We start from the raw sequence: 21,573 nt of genomic DNA, 5'->3' as shown, positions 1-21,573 counted from the left end.
AATGTACCATTCAAATATAGATTGCCCTCATTTTGTTTTGTTTTTATTTATTTCAAGGTTGTTGTAGTTTTGTCTGCAGCATTCTTAGGGAGATAACACCGATGTGGAACTTCGGTATCCAGTAAAGTTGATGTTGGTGGAAGATTTTTGCGGAAATTAGGTGATACAACAGTGTTATCTGCGGCAATTGTTATGCTCCTTTAAGAAATATGAAATACCACAGACTTGTGTTGCAGTCTTCGTGTTGCAAACGAAACATATCACATCACCATTTTTTGAACTGGGAGGGGAGGGGAGGGGAAAGGGGGGAAATCTTTCAATATTAAGAGTGGCCTTTTCATTCTCAAGACGAAACTGGTCGTATTTGGAGAGTGAAGACTTACCAGTGCCTAAACTTAAAATTTTCTTTCATTTGTAAAACATTTTCCCTCTGTCTATTTTTAACAGCATAACATTGTATGTGTTGCTGTGGTAAGAGGTACATCCCAATTTTATTTTTATTTTCCCATTTCACGCTTTTGGGGAAAATATGAAATGGAATCATTTACATTTTTCAATGTATCTAATGAAACATTTAACATGTGTAAATGTCTTTTTTTTTTTTTTTAGTTTGGTATGATCTTTTACCTATGTCAATACCGTGGGGAAAATTTGTCAGGTTCAGTTTCTTTTTGTTTTTGTTTTTAACCCCCACTTCTTTCTTTATCCCCACTTTATGTTTTCCTTCTTTTTCTACTTTGTCATTTCTATGCCTCTTGACGCTACTGGGCTGCAAGACCTGGGGGTCTTTAGCTCTGTGTTCTGTGAAGCACCTCAAAAGGTAAAACTTTGATGGTAGAAGGGGCCTCTTTCTTTTTTTAAAAATCATCTGAACTGGAGCATCTCTTTTATACTATACTGTCAGCAAAATTCCTCCCTTAAATCTGTAGAATAGTCTGCAATGATGTTTTTTTTTGTTCTCTCCCCTGAAATATCCTTATGATGTCTGCTTTGACATTGTCCACATTTTCAGCATCTCTGTAAGTCAGAGCTTTGAGTGGCGTTTAATAGTATCCGATTGTACGAGGCAATGTTTTTTGCATTTCACTTCAATATTTGTTCTTTTGTAAGGTGATACTTGCTGAAGGTGATAGCAGATCATTTGTCCTGATAAATGGACTGAATTATATTCACAGAAGTTGAATGATAAAATGTACCATGTGCAAGTATGCTAAGGTCCTGGGCTGGAGAAGGAATGAGTGGTCTAGCAGTCTCCATCATAGTACAGATGTACCTTTCAGAACCATGCATCTTACACCTGCAGTACAGACATGAACAATACTGCTGTTGTGTCTTCAGAGTGCCTCCAGTTTAGGTATTTTTTTGTTTTGTTTTGTTTTTTGTTTGTTTTTTTGTTATCATTTTGTTTTATATATAAATATATATATAAAGTAGGTATTGAGAACTGTCGTGTATATAACAGTAATGTAGCAATAAATGTGCCATTTTTAATGACAGAAATATACCTTTTTTCAATGTCCGGCTTTGAATCTTGTATACTTCAAAAAAGAATAAAATCAATTGAAACGTTGTAATAAAAGTTTTATCATAGCTTTATAGCATTTTATTGTCTCTGCATACTTGCTTCAAGTGAAAAATATGCACAGTTAAAGATGACCCACTTAGTGAAAGTTGATGTTAGGTTGTCAGTATTTAGGCAACATGAAAACTCATCCGTTTAAGTCTATAGGTCTATGTGAAACGAGCCATAGCCTAATTACATAGCCTACACTTTCTATTTATACATAGAACATGGATACAAGATGACTGCAAATCTTATGGGCGGCAACAGTGTAACATTGATATTTTAATCCGGCCATAAAATGGGCACCTTTGGGTCCTAAAACTATTTACCATCAGCCATATTAACAGAGCTCTGAGCCATCGACAAAATGCAAAACATATTGAACAAACTCATTGGTGCCAAGTATATTGCTATTGCGAGAGCTTGGTGAGTCAACTTAATGTGCTATCAAGACGTTTTTATTCCGTAGCTAACTGAACCGATTTAGATAATTTATCCTAGCAGGCTAAATTGGCAAACCTGGGAGTGCAATGTTTACAAATTGGATTGAAAAAAGGCAAAGCTCCTAATATGATAAACAAACTATGCTAATGAAATAGTTTAGGTTTTGTCCTCAGTTGCTACTGAACCATATTCCCTTTGGTCAGTCACTTTCTCGCACCAACTGTATTGCAAGTCATCTAGCGTACAGCGAGTAAGTGACTGAGTATTCGCCAGGGTTTGTCTACAAGTCAAGCTAGCTATTGTATTGTAGACCTTGTATTTAACGTCAGCTATCTAGCTAGTGGTTTATGACCATTTTGTGGTAAAACGAGCAAATTAAAGTAGATTACATGTTTCTTAGAAATGACACACCTTAGTATATAAACAAGTTATACAGATCGCGCTGTTTTGCTAAATACAACCTTGATCAACGTGAACTCAAGAGCACCTCTACTGTGACTGTTAACTTGGCTCTGATTTCATTTGTCAAGGGTTCCCACGATGGTTGGTTGGGGCACAGTTGGTGGAGTGGCTTTAGTTCACTTCACTGATTGGAGATTGATTCTGGACTATGTCCCCTACATAAATGGCAAATTCAAGAAGGAAGAATAGCTTTTCCACGCAATAAAGCATGGGTACGTGAGTGGACATTGGTTGTTGTTTTTCAATTCTTCAATATTTCTTCCTTCTGACATCAATGACCTTATGAAAGGGTAGAAGTTTTATATAGCAGACAGAAGATGGCGCCATATCCACAAAATAGGTTAAGAGAATACCTGTATGTGTAGAGTATGCAAGTCGACCGGAAGTTCGCATTTTAACGCTTCTTTGGCAGTAGTCCAGAAGGCGAGGTGATCTCTGATAGTCCATCCTATTGTCTTTTCCTTACCACTTTTCCTTGACCTCGTGGAAAACTTTATGAGGTCAAGGAAAGACGTGAAGTAGAATTCATAAGGACTCAGGAAAAGACAACCATGGTGCTATGAGAATCCAAGAGCCCTGTTCGGAGTCTTTTCTGCTTCAGAAGGTTCCTTACTGAGTGAAATGACACGGAATGATCTAAGTGGCATCCATGATGAGAGCTGGTTGAATTCTCTGGGAGAGGAATTACAGATTAGGAGAGGAGCTTCAATGCATTCTTTCGTATCTCCATTAGCCTAGGGTACACTGGAGCATCCTTTATGAAAGGAAAGGAGATAGTACCGCCTCGCAATTCCTTTGCGACAGCAACCACCGATCAACATCAACAGACCTCTGTGAAGCTGGTCCCCCATGTCATCAGAAAACTAATAAAAGTGTTGCTGTTCGTTTGTGCCGTAAAAAAAAAAAAATCGTTTTTAAGAAATAAAAAGTAATGGAAGTAACTTTACATTTTCTGGCCAGTGACTTAAAAAATATTTTAAAAGCCTATCAGCACAAATTATTGTTTTCAATTTTAAAGGAAAGGCAATACTTGCTGCACAAGTTAATTAGTTTGAATCTATTCATTTTTACATTTAAACCATACTGTCTTTTAAAAGTACAGGCGGAAAAGTGGTGGAATATTATTGAATAAAATGTCATTTTTATTTTTTAAATGGTAACGTTTGATATGGTAGTCATCAAGCAATGGTGGCAAATCTGTTCTGGGTCTCAAAATCCCCTTTTAATGTAATTCTATGCAAATTCATAAGGCTTCAACATCAATGGGTAAACAAGGAAAGGACACTCCATGTCCAATAGCTGCTCAGCAGGAGATAGGAAGAAACCCAGGGTGCACAAAGACGCTAAAACACAAGGGCATTTACAAATTACACTGACTCCACATCACTAACTAAAAATACACATAGACATTAACATAAGAAGGGAAACACCAAACTCAAAATTAGAACACTAAACTGAATTTGCAGATGTAAACATTCTACACTACAAACATTGGGAGTACGTCACATAAGAAGCACAACATAGAAGTACGGGCGATCACTCCCACTATATGCCACGGTGTTCACCATCGACCATTGCCTGCAGCACCAGGTCTGTAAGGTGTGCCAGGAGTTGATGCTGCCGCTGTGACCTTGTAGACTCCTGTACTGCCGTCTGGTAAGCCCATAGGACCAGGGGCAGATGTTGTTCCCAGTCTTGGAACTGGTGGCTGATCTGGATGACCATTAAAGTGATCGACTAGTCTGTCACTCAGGGGACGCCACGGGGTAGTCAGAGACTTTTTGAGGCCCAGCTGCCGTCAAACCTCGCTGAACCCGCCAGCCCAGAAGTTCTGCCCCGGGTCGCTTTGCAGCTCTTCAGGCGCACTGAAATGGCAGAACATTACGTTGATCAGGCATTCAGCATTGTTGTGCACTCCCACTCTGAATACACCACCACGTCTGGTCTCATAGCAGTCACAACATTACACTTGAACTTGAAGTTGCCTTCCAACATCAGCCAGCAATTTTCAATTCTGTGCTTTGCCCCATTTGCCAGCACTTTTTGTACATCCTTGGTGTCCACTTTTATGCACCTCTCGCACAAAAGAAATTCTACCCTCCCTGTCATTAACTTCAACAAAAGTATCTTCAAGCAAATACCAATCATTTTATAACCTGATGATGTCTCCATGTGTAGTGACCCTGAGTCAAGCTAGTTGCCATCCATTGCCCTTGTTTTGCCTGTGAAGTCGCAGTTGCTCGTCTAGATGTAATATTAGCCCGGAAAAAACGTTCCTAACTGATAATATTCAAACTATTGGGAAAGAATTCGGTAGCTGTAGCAGGTGCATTTAACAAAATAAAGTGTGAGTGAAACGACACCAGTAGAAAACCAAGGAAAACCATAGAAGGAAATATTTGACCAGTTTTTATCTATCTTTGCCTCACTATACTGCCATTGCCCTCATGCATCGTCCTCATAGGGGCCAGGGCCTTGATGTCCACAGGCCGCTGACGGCCCATGATGCAACAAACAGAACCTTGTCCCTGATGGGTCCGACACTCCAGTGCTGCATTTCTTCTCAGTTTATCACAGGATCAAAGGATGGAGGCCTTCATCCCACCTTTCGGCTTTCCCCTCCAAAATGTTAACTCTCAAAGCCATCCTTCAGTCTCTGCAAGCAGGAGACAGGTTCACAACGATAGGTCTAAAAGATGTGGATTTCCACATTCCCATTCTCCCAGCCCATCTTCAATAACTCAGATTTGGTTTTCCAGGTTTTATTTTTTGGCCTTTCTCTTGCCCCTCGCACTTTAACTAAATGCATGGCAGCTGAATTGGCACCCCTTCAGGAATCCAAATTCTGGGTTATTTGGACGATTGGCTGTTATATGCAGCTTCAGAAAACCAAGCATGGGTCCACACAGGAATTATCTCAAATCACCTTTTAAGAGCTGGGGCTGGCAATAAATGGAGAAAAGAGCTGCCTAGTTCCCAGCAAGTCTACTCATTTCGTGGGTCTAGTAATGGATTCCACCTTGATGAAGAGCGTGTGACATCCCTTCTACACACAATTTCATTTTTCAAGCAGAGAAAACGAGTGCCAGTGGCCTCTCAGCTGCAGGAGCTCATGCCGTCCCTCTGGGGCTACTACACATGAGACAAATTCAACGTTGGTACATCCAACACAAACGAGACAAGAACAGGCAGATAACTGTCTCCGCAGGGTGTTGTAAAGCAGTCCAGTGGTGGCACACAACATTATAGGGCACAACAGGAGTGTCATAGGGCATGATCCATCGCCTGATGACTCTGACAAACGATGCCTCCTTAACTGGCTGGGGAGCAGTCCTCAACCGGCAAGGAGTTCATGGAGTGTGGACCTCACCATGGACAACAGCGCATATAAACACATAAGTTACCTCTCCAACATTTCCTTCCAGTCCTGAAAGGACAGCGTGCTCTTTTATAAGGACCAACAACACAAGTGGTTGCACAGATAAACCGGCAAAGGGGGCTGAGGTCATTAGCCTTGCACCAGATTGCCATAGGGTTTTGAGCAAGGTTCACCAAGAGAAGGCAAGTGTGTTCTCAATAGCACCCAGGTGGCCTCACAGTCACTGGTTTGCCGACCTGATGCAGTTGTTGACAGATCAACCACTGGAACTCCCACAACGGGCCAACCTTCTGGAACTCCCACAACGGCCCAACCTTCTGGAACTCCCACAACGGCCCAACCTTCTGGAACTCCCACAACGGCCCAACCTTCTGGAACTCCCACAACGGCCCAACCTTCTGGAACTCCCACAACGGCCCAACCTTCTGGAACTCCCACAACGGCCCAACCTTCTGTCCCAAGCAGACAGCACACCTGGGCACCAGACCCCTGGCCTCCTGAAGTTGTGGGTGTGTGGCCCTTGAGTGCAACCGCCTGGTAGCATCAGGTCTTTCCTCTGATGTGATTGAGGTCATTAAAGTGGCTAGGGCTCCATCCACACAGACCATACATGCTTACAAATGGGGTGTCTTCCACAACTGCTGTTTCCTCATCATCCTGCCATGTTTCAGTCATCCTGAAGCAAACTTGTTACATGGGCTTATGGTTGTGGGGAGAGCAGAATCCACACATAAAGTTTATGTGGCAGCAATCTCAGCTGGGCAGGAGAGAACATAGATCGAACTACCATGGGCAAACACCCCCTTACATCCCGTTTCATGAAAGGGGTGCGCAGATTGCAACCCCCTAGGGCTGTGTGCCATCCTGGCGTTTGGATATTGTACCTAATGCACCGATGAGTGCACCATTTCAGCTTTTGGACTCCTTAGGTCTGTTGGAACGGTCACCGAAGACAGCATTTCTTTTTGCTGTGGTTTCAGCCAAGAGAGTTGGGTAGTTGCATTTACTCAGCACAAACCCATCTTACTCAACAATCGGGCACGATTGGATCTAAAGCAGATTATTGCCTAAACCCGTTTTTTCCTGCCTAAAGTTGTGCCGTAGACACATGCTGTTCAGCTGTTACCATCTCGGCCTTTTACCCAGCAACACATTATTTTCTTGAAGCTCAGAGGTTTCACACCTTATGGCCAGTTTGGGCTCTGAGAGCCTACATCTCCCAACGCGCAGCCTTCGACAAGCTGAGCAGCTCCTTGTCTACCATAATGAAAGAGCTAGGGCCAGCCTCTCGCTAAACAAAGATCGGCTCACTGGATTGTAGAGACCGTTTCCAGGGTGTAACACCTGCTACAGGAGTAGAAGCTCACTCTACCCAGGACGTGGTTACTTCATGGGCCATGTTTTGAGGAGTTAGCCTCAACAACATATATGAGGCTGTCGGTTGGGCTGTGCCCACTACTTTCATGAGGTACTACAGGCTCAATGTCCTGTCCGACCTGTTCTGTACTAGACACCGCACGATGAGTTAATCCAGACACTTGACCATGCCTTGTATGTTTATAGTTCGTATTGGGAAATAGGTTGTTGCTGTTGCGCCTTTACTGCATTGCTGTTGCAATGTGATTCTACTGGTCATTAGGCTGCGTTCCCACTGTTGAATGGGGGGATTGGCTCATGTGAAATAGCAAGGTTAGTACAACCTTAAGGTCACCTTCACAAAATCTCAATTATTGAGTGAAGCAAAAGCAGAAGGTTACGTCACAGGTAGTGGGGGGCGGGTCTGACTGGACCCTGATATTACTTTGACATAAGCATCTAAGTCACATCACGTGATCAGTGAGGGAATCCCATAGGTCTTGGCGACCTGTTACTCAGCTCACAGAACCAAGGTTACATCTGTCGGTAGAGGATGGGTGGTAACCAGAGAATGAGTGGTAAGTCAGGAAGTAAAGAAGTAATTCTGGTCTCTGATTGGTTAAGACCTGTCACCTGACCGGTTTTAACCAATCAGAGACCAGAATTACTTCCGATTACCACCGATCGTCGGTTTACAAGTCAGTTGAGTATTAAGCCATATAACTTCACAGAATAAAAAAAAAAAGACTGTTTAAAAGTCAGGCAATCGACCCCGTTCCTCAACGAAGAAATAAAGGTCCTGATATTAGCCAAGCAAACTTATAGTGTTTTCCGTTCTGGTCAGGTCACAGGTCTTGACCAGAGACCAGAATTACTTCTTTACTTCCTGACTTACCACCCATCCTTTACCAACAACATCTTTAACCCACCGTTAGCTTCTGCTCGTGAAATTGGTGACGCATTAGCTAGGTGACTTGCTCTGTATTTTTTTGCTTTTAGCAGAGGGATAGAAACAGACAGATTTTAGAGATATAACTTAGTGGGTCTATAGTCTATACGGAGATGACATTCACATGTATTTTATTAACAGAATCGAATGCAGGGTGCAGTTATTACCACGAGTGCTGTTTTGTCAATTTTCCAAAACCCCTTTCACTCTTCAACCCTCATAGGGTTTTTAAAAAACAAACAGGAAATTCCTAAAATGCTCATCCGCAGCATACAAAATGACTTGCACACTCTATTATGTTTATTCACATAACATTGTATATCTGGGCAAAACCCAAAGTGTTTAATATCTGGCACTAATAGGCAATTAATCATCTGTTTGCAGGAGCAGGACCAGAGCCTGACTGAAGACTTTATTCTGTTTGAGATGGAAGGAATGGATGGATTGTTAAGCCAGTGGTGTTCTTACAGACATTGCAGTTTGTTGTCTGCAATTCCTTAATTGTCAATAAATAAAATAAATTATGTGTTTTAAAGTACACATAAATAAATCACATGGGTGATGCTGACCCACTTTGTATCATCGTTCTTGTAAAATGTATTGAATATTCAGTATTGAATTATTTCATAGTTTGTATTAACTATGACTGATTAAACATTTTACATGACTATGTATATCCAGCTTGAAGCTTTTAGAATTTGGTCTAAGGATGATGGCCGGTTTTGGAGCCTATACAGCCCATTCGTTGTGGTAGGTTATATTTATTTTACTTCTTTGACATGTTTGTTGTTGCCCAGAACTTTTGTCAGTTATGTTGGGGACATATCGCCACCACTTTTTGCGATCTAATCGTCCCCACCAGTTTGACAACTGAAAATAAAATCTTAGTAAAATTAGCTTCTCAGTGCTTTACCAGCAATATATAGATTGAATTCGAACTGATATACGAAAATGAAAGTATGGGCCCTTATTTGAACAGGTTTCACTCATCAGCAACCGCACAGTGAGAATGGGCGGGGATACCTATATTTGCTAATTTCATTGACACAAAGCAGGACGCAATCAAACAGAAATGGGTTGAGTATAGTGGATGTGGCAATGATGTGGCATTTTTTTTATCAGTCAATTACAATGATTCGACCATACTTCATTAACGTTCACACTGAGCACAGTAATTGTTCTACAACAAACAACTTGTTCTACGACAAATGTCTGGTCGCGAACGGAGGCGGACGTTCTTGTGAGGGAGATTTGCCCGACATGAAATAATTTAGAAGGTTCACAGAACAAATGTTGCTTTGAAGGAACTCATTTATACATGGAAGATGGTACATGGTTTGTTTGTGGACACACTTCAGCATTGGCCTAACCCACCCATGTTTGCGCTTAGAATGCCAAGTTATTAAATTAACATTGGGTCATTATGTCAAAAAGATGTCCTCCTGGCGTTGTGTGGTTTTAAACTGTGCTAACAGAGTTTCTAAAGTCTGGTGCTACCATTGCCCATTTTGGTTCAGTTTGACAAGAACAATGACAATAAAGTGTTGCATCACTAAAACGTCTAAAAACAGCCACTTTGGCCAGAGTGATCTATAGCTAACGTATAGGCTACTAGTTCATAGTCTCTAAAATAGCCTACATTATTCTTCATGAAATGATACTTGACTAACTTTCAGTGGACTATAAGATGGTTTATTATCATTAAGCTTTGCTGTGTTTGGTCGGTCACTGGCAAAGTAGCAGGCAAGTTATAGCTATGCTGAACATATGCACCAGATGTCTAGGTGCATAGATGTCTGCCTGTGGCTAACATGGTGAAATAGTCGTGTTGTAGTGCGCAGGATTTATGTTACTCTTTGGCAAAGTAGGCTATGCATAGGTGGTTGGTTTTGAATGTGTACCCTGAACCCGCACCCTCGGACCGCAGTAATCTTTGTGGTTCTCTCTTAACATCAGCACGACTCTTATAGTTTCGAAAAATAAGTTGTTTTCACTGCATAATTCTGTATCTGCTGGGTCCTAATTGACAAGAGATATTTTAATATTTTAGTTTTAAAGCACTACAAAATCCCAGTAACGTATGTTTTCTTTCTTCATGTGTATTCGGGCTACGCTTATTGTAATAGTAGAGGGAGAACGCAATAGGCCAGTGACAGGTAGGATGGCCTATGTAAAATCCCATCTGTGTCCCCAGCACTTTTTAAACCAAACTGCCGTCCGTTTCAGTGACAGTGCAGAACAGCAAGCGATATTTGAGAAAGGTTTGTAAATATTGCAGTCAACTGCTCGAGATTTCGAAAGTCTAATGGAATTAGTCATTTCAGATTATCGGATATTACCACTCTCTTACTAATAGACTTGGCTCTAATCTATTATGGGTTCCCTGGTTTCGCGGATAATGTCTTTCATTTGTCTCGTTGAAGGGGGAGGGGAATGAAAGAGGAGCGGAGAGGGGATTTAACCAACACCAAAACGGGAGAAATCAAGATAGAATGCGAGATGGAGAAAAACGAGTAAGTGGTCAGCATTTTCAATTGGGTATTTACGAGCTATTATTATTTCCATTGCTTTCTTTGTGAATGCATTTGAGCTTCGCTTTTTCCAGCTAATCAATCTAATAGTGTCAATAACCTGTTCATAAATGCAACGGCTCGCATGCACAAACTGCGGTGGCATAGTCACAGAAGCATTGTTAAACCTAACGTTAGGTGTCTTGCGAACGCAGAGAACAAATTAGATGATGTTTCGCATTTGTTGTGGATCACTGATTTTAAGTTTAGACAAAATGTTTCAGACAGGAATGGTCACATGTAAACAGAGATTCAATGAGTTATTATGTTCGAATAAATGAGGAAGGCTACGGATCCACGACGAACTGAATAGCCCGCTGGCAAGTGAATATCTTCACCGATGACAAACTTCCCTTACCACGACGTTCCGTTTTGCGATCACAACAAGCGAAAGCTGCACAGTTTTTCAGCACTTGAGTTAAAGACTTTACAACCTAGCTAATGCCTTTGACAGTTTAGCTACATTAGAATAGGATATGTTTTAAATATAAATGCATCAACGTCACTATCGCTTTACGTTCGGTCGCGGCCATTGTGAGAAGCAGCCAATGCAGGATCCAATGCATGGCACAAACGTCTGGCTCAGTCTGGAAAGGTTGGGCCGGAACACCACTAAACTTACTGTAGCGTACAGTAGGCCAGCCTATATTTCCTATGCGGACGTATCTTTCATTGCCCTCGCGAGACAAGCGAGGGGTGATGAGGCTATGAGTTACGGCGGAGCGATATCAGTGACAAAGAGATGCAGTTATTGTTGGAGACTGTTGCAGCATTGGAAAATGGCCGTGTAGTTGTTGACAGAAGCATTTAATGCGAATGATTTGCATTCCGTGCCACAAACGTTAAGACACCTAGCCCTGCTTGTTTACCATCACCATCGGAATTAAGCCGGGAGAAACATGGAAAGGAAAAGGTGGGAGTGCTCGGCTCTCCCAAAGGGCTGGAAAAGGGAAGAAGTGACCAGAAAGTCGGGTTTGTCTGCGGGGAAAAGCGATGTCTATTACTTTAGGTACTGAGAGAGGAGGACACGGTGCATCATGCCGAAGTACGGGTGCTCCTGCAGAGGGTTGGGGGGTATGGTTGTGGTTTAGGATGCATTTGCAAGGGTGACTCAGAGAAAGTTGGGGCGGGGATGTAGCCTTAATGCGGCATCAAAACAACGAGGCCAGCAGCCCACCATGTTAATTGCAAGACAAAGCTAGCCTACAAGACTTTCAAAGTCAATTACAAAGCCGACATGTTGCTTAAACGATCTAATGACCTGACGACCGTTGGATTACATGTAACAGGAATTGGAATAGTGTCTGAAATGTCATCAACTTTGCAGATATAACATTAGATGACCATGCTCAGGAATAGATGGTTGTTCTTTTTTTAGCAGAGGTGAGGAAGAGGAGGAGGAACAGAGGCGAGAAAGGGGGGAGGCGGGTCGTTTGTATAGTTTGTGGTACCGTATAATTTTACTTCTTAAACCTCATCCTGTAATATGGTGCACGTACGCGAAACTGTTGTTGCTTTCTCACCATTGCCGGTTTCAGTGGCTGGAATTTTGCATGGATTACCGGCGGAAAGCACGAATCATGTTTTATGCATTAAATCTGTTTCTTGAAATCTTCATTGCATCACATTAACAGCAAATGCACTAACCGCAAGCTCATATACGTGCTTGAATCAGCTACTCTAATTGGGTGAAGGAATAAAGAGACCCGTCGTACGCTGCTCGCAGGTTCTTTGTGAAAGAAAGATATTCATTAGGGAGGGGGGTTAGCAAATCCGACCGCTCGCCATCGCAACCCAGGTTATGACGCACGTTGCTAGTTCCGTTTTGTGGACGGCGACAGCTGCATAATGCGAAACAATGTTGCCTTTGTGGGGGTTCGAATTTGACCACTGGCACGCATTTTATGAATTGGCCCCATTCATCCAAACCTGCTCCAATGGCTTGTTGATTACCCTTAAGAAAAGTGAATAGACATTTTGCTGTCCAAAACGTGGGCCTGTAACTAAACATTATGGACATCTTGACCTAGAAGTTGGAGTTACATGCCTATTCGAAATTCAGCAAAATTAGAAAGTTCCTGCCAGTTCATTCATTTACCATAACATTACCATAAGTGGCTGTGCTCTCATTGTGTGTTAAATGCGTGCTACTGCTCTGCTGACTAACTCTAGTTTTGTGCATGCAGCGTTTTGCATCTGTGAGTTGTTTTACATGTGGTCTTGGTATCAGTCATGTGTATTTATGTGCCTGAAAGTGCTCCTGTTTATGTCTTACTGTATTGTCCTTTCACTTCTACAACACCTCACAACATGGTTTGTTACCCTTCACTCCCTCCCAGTCCAACTGGAAAGAAGTTTCGGAGCAAGCCGCAGCTGGCTCGTTACCTTGGAAACTCAATGGATCTCAGCTCCTTTGATTTCCGCACGGGTAAAATGCTCATGAGTAAACTCAACAAGAACCGACAGAGACTTCGCTATGACAACAACACTCAAACAAAGGTGTGTGTACAGGTTCAGACTAAAGATCTATCAGGATTGAACATCACAAGGTTTTTTTTTTCTATCAGCAATTCTACGTCAAAATTGTGATGCATTATACCGGTAATCCATTGGATTTCTGCGCTGACAGGACTGTGTTGTATGTTATAGGGCAAGCCTGATCTCAACACATCACTGCCAGTCAGACAAACAGCCTCCATCTTCAAACAGCCTGTCACCAAGGTTACCAACCATCCCAGCAATAAGGTCAAGACAGATCCTCAGAAGGCTATTGACCAGCCTAGACAGGTAACCTTCATTGCATACCATTAACCTGTTGTTGCTTCGAAAATGCTTTCTTGTGTGAGTATATAGAAGTAAGCAAGTAATAACCGGTTAACAGCTATGTTGTTGTATTACAAGTGTGGTCGGCAGTTGATAATATGCATGTCATTTAAGGTAAACGATCCAGTCTTTCAGGTATATCGTTTGCCAGCATAGTCATTCATGATGCCCTTAGATAGGCCACTGGGCCCTAATTTCATAGGGCAACGAGCTATGCGTTACACGTGTGCCATAATGATAGTCCACAAATGGTGCAATATCAAAGCAAGGAGTTGAAAAGTTGTTATTTGTGTGTACGCACTCAGGGCGGCAGAGTAGTGGGAAACCTTTGTGGGGCACGTGAAAAGACATATTCATTTGTGGGTGTGCCGTCATATCGATAATAATGCTGACATGTGCTGTGATGACAAACCGCTTATCAGGTGTTTTGTTCAAGTCCAAAAGACATCAGTGCATGTTATAGAAATATTTCAATGATTTAAATATGTCACGTTGAACTGATAAAAGCCCAGCACCGTTCAAATCACCAAAGGGTTATCATTTCTGTGGTCTTCACATTATTTAACATAAAGGCCCATGGGCCCAATAAACAGGCAAGAAAGCAAGCTAGGGAAGTTGTGTGGGATATAGTGGAAAGGTTTAAAGGTTAGTAGGGATGGGTAGACATTTCTTCAGGGAAAAAAGTCCCATTACCACTTTCATACAAAATATATAGGCTAATAAGATGTATTGGAATATTATACGACTTACAGGACGTGTATACCGAGCATCTGACAATGCTTTCTATGTTCTTGGCCCTCTACGTCATGAAGACATTGAATCATTATTACTATAGGCTACCTATATGATGATGGAGATTCCTGCACGACATTATCACTATTACGACTCTAGTTGTATTTGACATAAAACAGCTTGATGTAGTTGGTGCTACTAACTCAAGCAGCATTACTGAACTTGGAGAGACCCACTGTAGATGTCAACTTGTATGTTAGTTTCAGTAGCTTGTGTTGGCAACAAAAGATATTTAATGAGCAGTGAAAAGTATTTTACAGAATTATCCCATTTGTAGGCAGAGAAATTGATCTCCTTCTGACGTTAGGCCCATCTTCATTGCTACTGAAAGGCTATTTTAGAATCGTAAATGGGAGAATGACGCCTTGGATCAGTGGCCTAATCCAAGACAGTAATATGCTGTAAAATCCCCAAAATATTACTTTTCTGTCTCAGGTTTTTGTTGCGCATTAAGGCCCAGATGAATGATGACATACATAGCCATTTGGCTGCATATTTTGTTTATTTAAATGATTCGTCAATTTAGTAACTGATTGGTCCTTGTTATGCTGTCAAACTCTGTAGATATTAGATTAGATGCGCCTGCCAGACGTTGACAACCAGGATGCAGGTTCCGTTTCAAAGAAGGAAGTGGCAGAATGCCTTCCTCAAAACAACTTCCATGCAATGCCTACCTTTTTGATCATTAACACCAAAAAGAGGCGTTGGTCCACCCCCAGAGGAGCTTCGGTCTGTGCCTATGTTATGAAATGACCAACTGAATATGCCCAAGTACAACAATGTTCTTCTAAGACACTGCGGTGCACATCTATCAGATTAGGGCCCACGGAGTCTATTTGATCTGTTCTGCCCTCACCAAAGAGGACTGTGTTTTAACCCATACACTTTTCCAACAGCTTTTCTGGGAGAAGAAGCTTAGTGGGCTCAATGCGTTTGACATAGCGGAGGAGCTCGTCAAGACCATGGAGCTGCCCAAAGGCTTGCAAGGTACTGGAGACAAATTGGGCAATGGCTATTGTCTATTTAAACACAGAGACCAAGGTTCTTGTACAACAGTGATGTAGTTCTTGTACGTTTGAGGAATTGTGTCGTACCAAGAAGACTTGGGATGGGATGACTAAAAGCCTCTGCTAAATGAGCATATGTAATGTAAATGCAGGAGTGGGACCTGGATGCACAGATAAGACACTCCTGTCGGCCATAGCCAGTGCTCTGCACACCAGCACAGCCCCCATCACTGGCCAGCTGTCTGCTGCCGTGGAGAAGAACCCTGGAGTTTGGCTCAACACGTCACAGCCCCTCTGCAAGGCCTTCATCGTCACAGATGAGGACATCAGGTATGGCCATGCATCGTTTCATGCCACTGCTCGAGCGTGGTGTCTGTCACAACAGTGTGTGTGTGTGTGTCCTGTGTCGCCACCTAATATATGCACGTGTGCGTTGCTGTGTGTCATTGCGCGACAATAAAACTGGTCAGCCTTGTTTTTTTTTTACTTGCATATGGAGGTCTAGTGAACAATTGTCCCATGCATTTGACTTTTGGAGTTGGACAAATCTTGGATGTTGTATTAAGTACTAGAAAAATACTGAGCTGTGGTTTTACATCATCCAGGAAAATGAAGTATGCATGCAAGCACCCACTGTACTTGTTTATTACAGTTTGAAGGGATTGACCGGTGTCTGTTTCCATATAAATGCTCCCTTTTTCAGATCAAGTGAACTGTAAATGATTTGAGCAGACTGAAATGCATCTGACATTTTATTTGTCTGGCACATTGCTATTTTGATTTGCAGGAAGCAGGAGGAGCTGGTGTACAGCGTGAGGAAGAGGCTGGAGGAGGCGCTGATGGCCGACATGTTGGCCCATGTGGAGGAGGCCGGCAGTGAAGAAGACGCTCTGAAGGAGGACGGAAACGGAGACGACAACGCAGACGCTGTATAGCAGAGGTACAGCAGGAAAGGCTTTGGGTTTAGGGCCCAGAAAACACACAAGTATGTCTCACTGGAATTCTCTGGAAGGGAACAGGCATAAAGTTCAACATGAAACATTCTTTTTTAACATTTTAAGCAAGATTACTTTTGTAATTCCATCTTTTACAGTTTCCAAATGACAAAAAAAGAAAAGGGCTCAGAGCTAATGTTTTGGCACTCTGCACGGTCAGCACTTTGTAACAACCCCTTTGGCGAGTATCACAGCTTGTAAAAGTTTTTTGTAGCCAGCTAAGAGTCTTTCAGTTCCTGTTTGGAGGATTTTCTCCCACTCTTCCTTGAAAAAGGCTTCTAGTGCTGTGAGGGTCTTGGACCGTCTTGCATGCACTGCTCTTCTGAGGTCTATCCACAGATTTTTACGAAGATAATGATAATGATAATAATAATAATACATCACATTTATATAGCGCTTTTCAAAGTTCTCAAAGATGCTTGAAGTTGTTGACGATGACGTTTAGGTCAGTGGACTGTGAGGGTCACTTGGACCCTCCAAGTTCCTTGGAGGTGTCGCTGCACAGTAGTCACCACTCCACAGTGTGATACATCTTCCTGAAGGCCTTTTGCAGTCAAACGGGGCTTTCTAGCAATCCTACGAGCTGTTCTCTCAAAGTTGTCTTGGTCTTCCAGACCTCAACTTGACCTCCACCGTTCCTGTCAACTGCCAATTCCTAATTACATTACAACCTGAGGAAACGGCTACCTGGAAACGCTTTGCTATCTTATAGCCCTCACCTGCTTTTGTGGCCACCAAGTATTATTATAGAGAGCTAGGCAGCTGCTTAGACAAGCCCACGGCTAACGATTGTTGGGAGAAGGTTTTGAGGAGTAATTTATAAAGCTTTGCATTTTTGCATCAACTGGCCTTTCCCAATGATGATTGTGAACAAGCCATAGCCCTAACAAGCCAACTAAGGTCTGAGACGTTTGTAAAAGTTATCTGAGAGCTCAAATCTCTTGGGGTGCCAAAACGTTTTTTTTATTTAAAATAATAATAACACACTAATCTTGCATAAAATGTTAAAAAAAACAATGTTTCATCTTGAACTTTATGCCTTTTGGAAACCAGTTGATCTTTTACTCACTTAACTATTTACAGTAACAGAAATTTTGACCAGGGGTGCGCAAACTTTTGCATGACGCTGTACGTGCAGTTATTGTCTTTGTTTTAAAGTGATGTGTCTTTTGAGTGGCCATTAATTCACATTCATTGGCTTTACAGGATATATGAACAGTTTGGTCGTGGGTTCCAGTATTCATTCGTAGGACCATAACCAGATTCCCACCACCTCTAACAGTCCCGACCATCACCTCACCTGCTACCACTGAAAAGTACAGAAAGCCTCCATCACTTGTGTACACGGAGTCCCCTATCTCCATGGATGGCGGCTGGTTCAGCTCTGAAACTTTGATTAGTGCATTTGTAATCTTTGCCCTGAACAAAACAAACCGTTTCAACAATGGCTTGTTAGAGGAAAACTACACTATACGGTCAGCTAAATACAGTATTTCTATTCAGGACTCATGCAGATTGAATCCTGTCGGTAGGCATTCATTTTGTGACAATCATGTCAATGCCGTATCACTTTGTAAAAATTGACCTGAGAGATATTGCAGCCTTGTTTGCTCAAGGAATGATGCACAAGTGTTACTGTGGTAAGAAGATGTGTTGTTGGGTCTAGGGAAATGGTATTATGGGATGGACTGGTTTGTTTTCTGATGCTGTTTCTCAGAGCACTAAAAGTGACTTGAGAGGGAACAAGGTTATGTGACACCTGCACTCTAAATTTCATAGATGTTTTGTTTTTTGAAAAAGACAAGATTGTTTGAATTGTGACTTTTAAAGTGTTATTGCTTTTGTTGTTGTCGTTTATTTGTCTGTTGTTTTTAGAGAGCATTAAGATTTTTGTAATGTGAACAGTGTCCTTCATCTTTCTCATGATGATGATGATGACCAAAGAGGGGCCATGAAATTTCACTCATCCTACACTGCCCCTAAGGTCATGTGAACTTTGACCTCTCTCAGTTTGACAATAGCTCGGTCAGAAGATTGAGCTGGTTATCCTGGGATATGTTACACGGTTTTATTTTCTCTCTTTTGAACAGCTCTTGTCTGTGAAGTACTGTTAAGATTTCCATTGCCCCTCAACAAGTACACCCATATAAATGACAGAAAAAAATAGGTTTGTTTTTCTACCCTTTCTTGAGAAATATGAGTAAACTTGACATTTAGTGCCATCTTTGTTCTTTTCTAGAAAATGATTTGAATTGTCACTGGTGCTGCCTCCTTTCCACCCTCCCTCAGTGAACCATAATGTGCGCTGGAGAAAAACAGATGAGTGATGAATCCTCTCGCGAGTGAGGACGTTCATAGCATCATCAGGGGTTGCCTGCAGCCTCACTCTTCTAGAACACCCTTTGGTTTCTTACAATATGAAAGGGTTACTGTTTTTACTTTAACAGACTGACTGTTGATTTGAATACATGGTTTACAGATTAAAATTCAGCTCTATGTGAAGTTGTGTATTGAGTTATTTCTGTGTGATGATGTGTAATGGTGTGTTTTTCACGTCCACATGTTTGCTCTTCATTAACACTCACAGTGACTGACAAATGATCAATGAGAGTTTTAGTCATTTGATTGCTGTTTTGGCCGCCTAGACTTGAGTGTTTCCATGACGGTGGCATATCTAAAACCTGTAAATAGCATGACCTTTGGCTGCTCATTACCTGGCATTTGGAGATGTTAGCAGAGGCAAACACACTGATAATATATACCATTACAGACTACATAATACTGTTCTGTTTTGTGGGTTCTGAGGTTACAGTAGAAACTTCTCTCAAGTATTTAATTGGTGATGGTGATCTAAGGAACAACTATTTAGGTTTGTTACTGGTAAAGAAGTCTCGGACAGGATCGGGTGTATATTTTATGTCACATTTAGTATTCCATTCAGAATATACACAATCTATCATGTCATTTTGCTCAAATGTTTTATACAGAGAGTAAATGTGGCAAAATTCAAATACATATATTGATATATTTTTGCTTTATTGAACCATCATGTTAATTGAAGTTCCTTGAACATCTTCACTGTTTTTGAAAGCGTAGCACCATGAAAAGCTTGGGGCCATCTAGTGGCATAGAGTCCACCAGCTGAAGTGAGGCAGTCCCATGTCTTCTGGAGATTAACAGTTAACTAGCCGTGCAGAGGTAAGTGGTTCCATCCTCCATGGAGCAAAGTGCATAGACACAGTCGTTCTCACTGAGCAGGCAACAGGAAAGTGGACAACACCATCCTCTGAGAGGATCCTCCTGTTGTTCATGTTTGGATTTAGTGAACCTCAAAGGCCTCAATCATTTTGAATCTGCCCAATCAACCCTGCTGGCATGGCAACAACCGAGTTATACACCAAGGTAAAGTGCTTCTTTGTGCACATGTCCTCTTCTAACATGATGAATACGGACAACAATTTGTCTTATCAGTGACAGTTTTTGTTCGGGTGTTGTAATATGATATAAATTCATGAGATGAGATCACACTTAAAACCTGACACGAAGTGTTACTGAAGACAAGAAAACATCTGCATTTGGGAGCAGCACGAAAGGTGATTTTGGTAGCTTTTTATCCATGCTAAGGTTGCGTGCCATGAATCACATGGTCATTGAGTCCATTAACAATGCCTGTACTGATAATACTCATTGAATACAATAAGTAGACAAACGTTAGTAATGTTACTGTTCCTGCATAGGGAAGGAATGGGATGGAGGGACAGCCAGTGTTAATTTTTAACATGGCAGCTCAGGTTTTCTGCTGATGCTAGAACATAGCTGTGGTTGGGTTGGGCCCGAGAGAGCACATAAACAGCTGATGATACATATGTGGGGTTCTCAATGACAGATCTCAAGTCAGCCATTTGGGAGTGATACAGTGATATTTATTCATGTTTCTGCAGTAGTAGTGAGTGGATTTGCAGTGTGTAAAGACACTAGTTTAGGGAGACACTTATGGTTGACCTTCCTGTCTAAGGGTAGACATCGTTTGCCATACAGTCCCTTTACTCTGAGCAGTTCTCTAATTTGAAACCTAATGAAAAAAAGGTTTTAAAGTCGTTTTTGTCTAAATGAGAGATGCTTTGTTCATTGCTCATGGAAATGTACATTGTCGCTCATTCATTGAGCAAGACATGATTCCTATTTCCTTGCTGTCCATTATATTTTGTGTGTATTTGTGTGTGTTTGTGTGTGTGTGTGCCTCTGTGCCACCAGGGTGCGTGTGTGTGGGTGCCAGACCCTGACAGTGTGTGGGTGTCCGCTCGGCTCCTGCAGGACTTCAACCCGGGCGATGACCAGCTCCAGTTGCAGCTTAGCGATGGCAGGGTGAGACATGCGTCTCTCATCACATGTCTAACACCGCCACTGATAACAGCAGACTGCTGACAGCTACTGTGTGACCAGCATGTGTCATCCATTCACAGTCTGACAAACATCCACACATCCACAGTTTCTTAAAATCTTATTCCCTTTGAGGTACACTAGCCCATCGTTGGCACAAAATGGCCTCATAGCATTAAATTCAGAATGGATATCTCAGGCAGGACAGCATTAAGCCTTTGTGACAATATGGTCTGGATCACAAGTCTCTCTGAAAATACTGAAAATAATGGAGGGACATATACACCCCCCTGAATAAAAGAGACTACGGACACTCATTCACCAAATGAGCAAATGTCACCCCTGAAGAGCCAGTTGTGCTTCCTCTTCCCCTCCTGCACTCCAGGAGCTGTCCTACCCAGTCACAGCCACGGCTGAACTCCCTCCGCTTGGTAACCCAGACATCCTGGAGGGGGAGAATGACCTGACGGCCCTCAGCTTCCTGCATGAGCCTGCTGTCCTGCACAACCTCCGGGTCCGCTTCCTAGACTACAGCAGCATCTACACTTACTGCGGTATGCCAGACAGGCAGTGGCGCTCTGACGTAATGTTTGTAATTCAGTAGCGAAATAAATAATGTGTTTATATTTATGACCTTGTAACATCTTCTTTTTACTGGGTGTAAAGTTCAGTGAGTCATGACTCCTAGGTACGGTAGATTTGGTGTTTCGTACAGCGCTGAGTAAAAATTAACTTCACAACGAATCTCACACATTCTTCATATATGACTTCCACATTTAACATGTCTAAATACAGAAAATAACATTTAGGGTTGATAAGACGTGGTTATGTAACATAGTTTTATGCAAATTA

At 42.0% G+C, this 21,573-nt stretch overlaps 3 protein-coding genes across 13 annotated transcripts; all 3 read left to right on the top strand.

The window, feature by feature from the left end:
• The first annotated feature begins 1,859 nt into the window (after nucleotides 1–1,859).
• LOC122130576 (cytochrome b-c1 complex subunit 10-like) lies at nucleotides 1,860–8,732 on the top strand. Its single transcript, XM_042705301.1, has 3 exons — nucleotides 1,860–1,990; nucleotides 2,539–2,682; nucleotides 8,539–8,732. The coding sequence occupies exons 1-2, from the start codon at nucleotides 1,932–1,934 to the stop codon at nucleotides 2,657–2,659; spliced, it is 180 nt and encodes a 59-aa protein (XP_042561235.1). The 5' UTR covers nucleotides 1,860–1,931; the 3' UTR covers nucleotides 2,660–2,682; nucleotides 8,539–8,732.
• A 1,666-nt stretch (nucleotides 8,733–10,398) lies between these two features.
• On the top strand, nucleotides 10,399–18,843 carry mbd3b (methyl-CpG binding domain protein 3b). 11 transcript variants are annotated; one of them, XM_042705285.1, is made up of 8 exons: nucleotides 10,399–10,415; nucleotides 10,578–10,667; nucleotides 13,064–13,223; nucleotides 13,374–13,511; nucleotides 15,236–15,326; nucleotides 15,499–15,676; nucleotides 16,134–16,286; nucleotides 17,548–18,843. In XM_042705285.1, exons 2-7 carry the CDS (start codon nucleotides 10,588–10,590, stop codon nucleotides 16,279–16,281), a joined length of 795 nt encoding a protein of 264 aa, XP_042561219.1. In that variant the 5' UTR covers nucleotides 10,399–10,415; nucleotides 10,578–10,587; the 3' UTR covers nucleotides 16,282–16,286; nucleotides 17,548–18,843. The 11 variants fall into 11 exon arrangements, with proteins under 11 accessions (XP_042561219.1, XP_042561217.1, XP_042561214.1 ...); XM_042705280.1 differs by lacking the exons at nucleotides 10,399–10,415; nucleotides 10,578–10,667 and adding exons at nucleotides 11,368–11,733; nucleotides 12,106–12,171; XM_042705279.1 differs by lacking the exons at nucleotides 10,399–10,415; nucleotides 10,578–10,667 and adding exons at nucleotides 11,369–11,733; nucleotides 12,103–12,171.
• A 90-nt stretch (nucleotides 18,844–18,933) lies between these two features.
• On the top strand, nucleotides 18,934–21,351 carry LOC122130574 (unconventional myosin-Va-like). Its single transcript, XM_042705290.1, has 3 exons — nucleotides 18,934–19,743; nucleotides 20,596–20,706; nucleotides 21,107–21,351. Exons 1-3 carry the CDS (start codon nucleotides 19,717–19,719, stop codon nucleotides 21,323–21,325), a joined length of 357 nt encoding a protein of 118 aa, XP_042561224.1. The 5' UTR covers nucleotides 18,934–19,716; the 3' UTR covers nucleotides 21,326–21,351.
• Nucleotides 21,352–21,573: the final 222 nt, after the last annotated feature.

The sequence above is a fragment of the Clupea harengus genome, unplaced genomic scaffold, assembly GCF_900700415.2.
Source record: "Clupea harengus unplaced genomic scaffold, Ch_v2.0.2, whole genome shotgun sequence".
In the NCBI taxonomy this organism is placed as follows: Eukaryota; Metazoa; Chordata; class Actinopteri; order Clupeiformes; family Clupeidae; genus Clupea; species Clupea harengus.
This window is presented reverse-complemented; position numbering and strand designations above follow the sequence as displayed.

Coding starts and splice junctions, on each gene's coding strand:
- mbd3b (XM_042705279.1), top strand. CDS start 11,624: ATGGAAAGGAAAAGGTGGGAGTGCTCGGCTCTCCCAAAGGGCTGGAAA. Junction 12,172..13,063: donor GGTCGTTTGTATAGTTTGTG/GTACCGTATAAT, acceptor ACTCCCTCCCAG/TCCAACTGGAAAGAAGTTTC. Junction 15,327..15,498: donor GCTGCCCAAAGGCTTGCAAG/GTACTGGAGACA, acceptor ATGTAAATGCAG/GAGTGGGACCTGGATGCACA.
- LOC122130574 (XM_042705290.1), top strand. CDS start 19,717: ATGGCAACAACCGAGTTATACACCAAG. Junction 19,744..20,595: donor CAACCGAGTTATACACCAAG/GTAAAGTGCTTC, acceptor CTGTGCCACCAG/GGTGCGTGTGTGTGGGTGCC. Junction 20,707..21,106: donor TGCAGCTTAGCGATGGCAGG/GTGAGACATGCG, acceptor CCTGCACTCCAG/GAGCTGTCCTACCCAGTCAC.
- LOC122130576 (XM_042705301.1), top strand. CDS start 1,932: ATGCAAAACATATTGAACAAACTCATTGGTGCCAAGTATATTGCTATT. Junction 1,991..2,538: donor ATTGCTATTGCGAGAGCTTG/GTGAGTCAACTT, acceptor TCATTTGTCAAG/GGTTCCCACGATGGTTGGTT.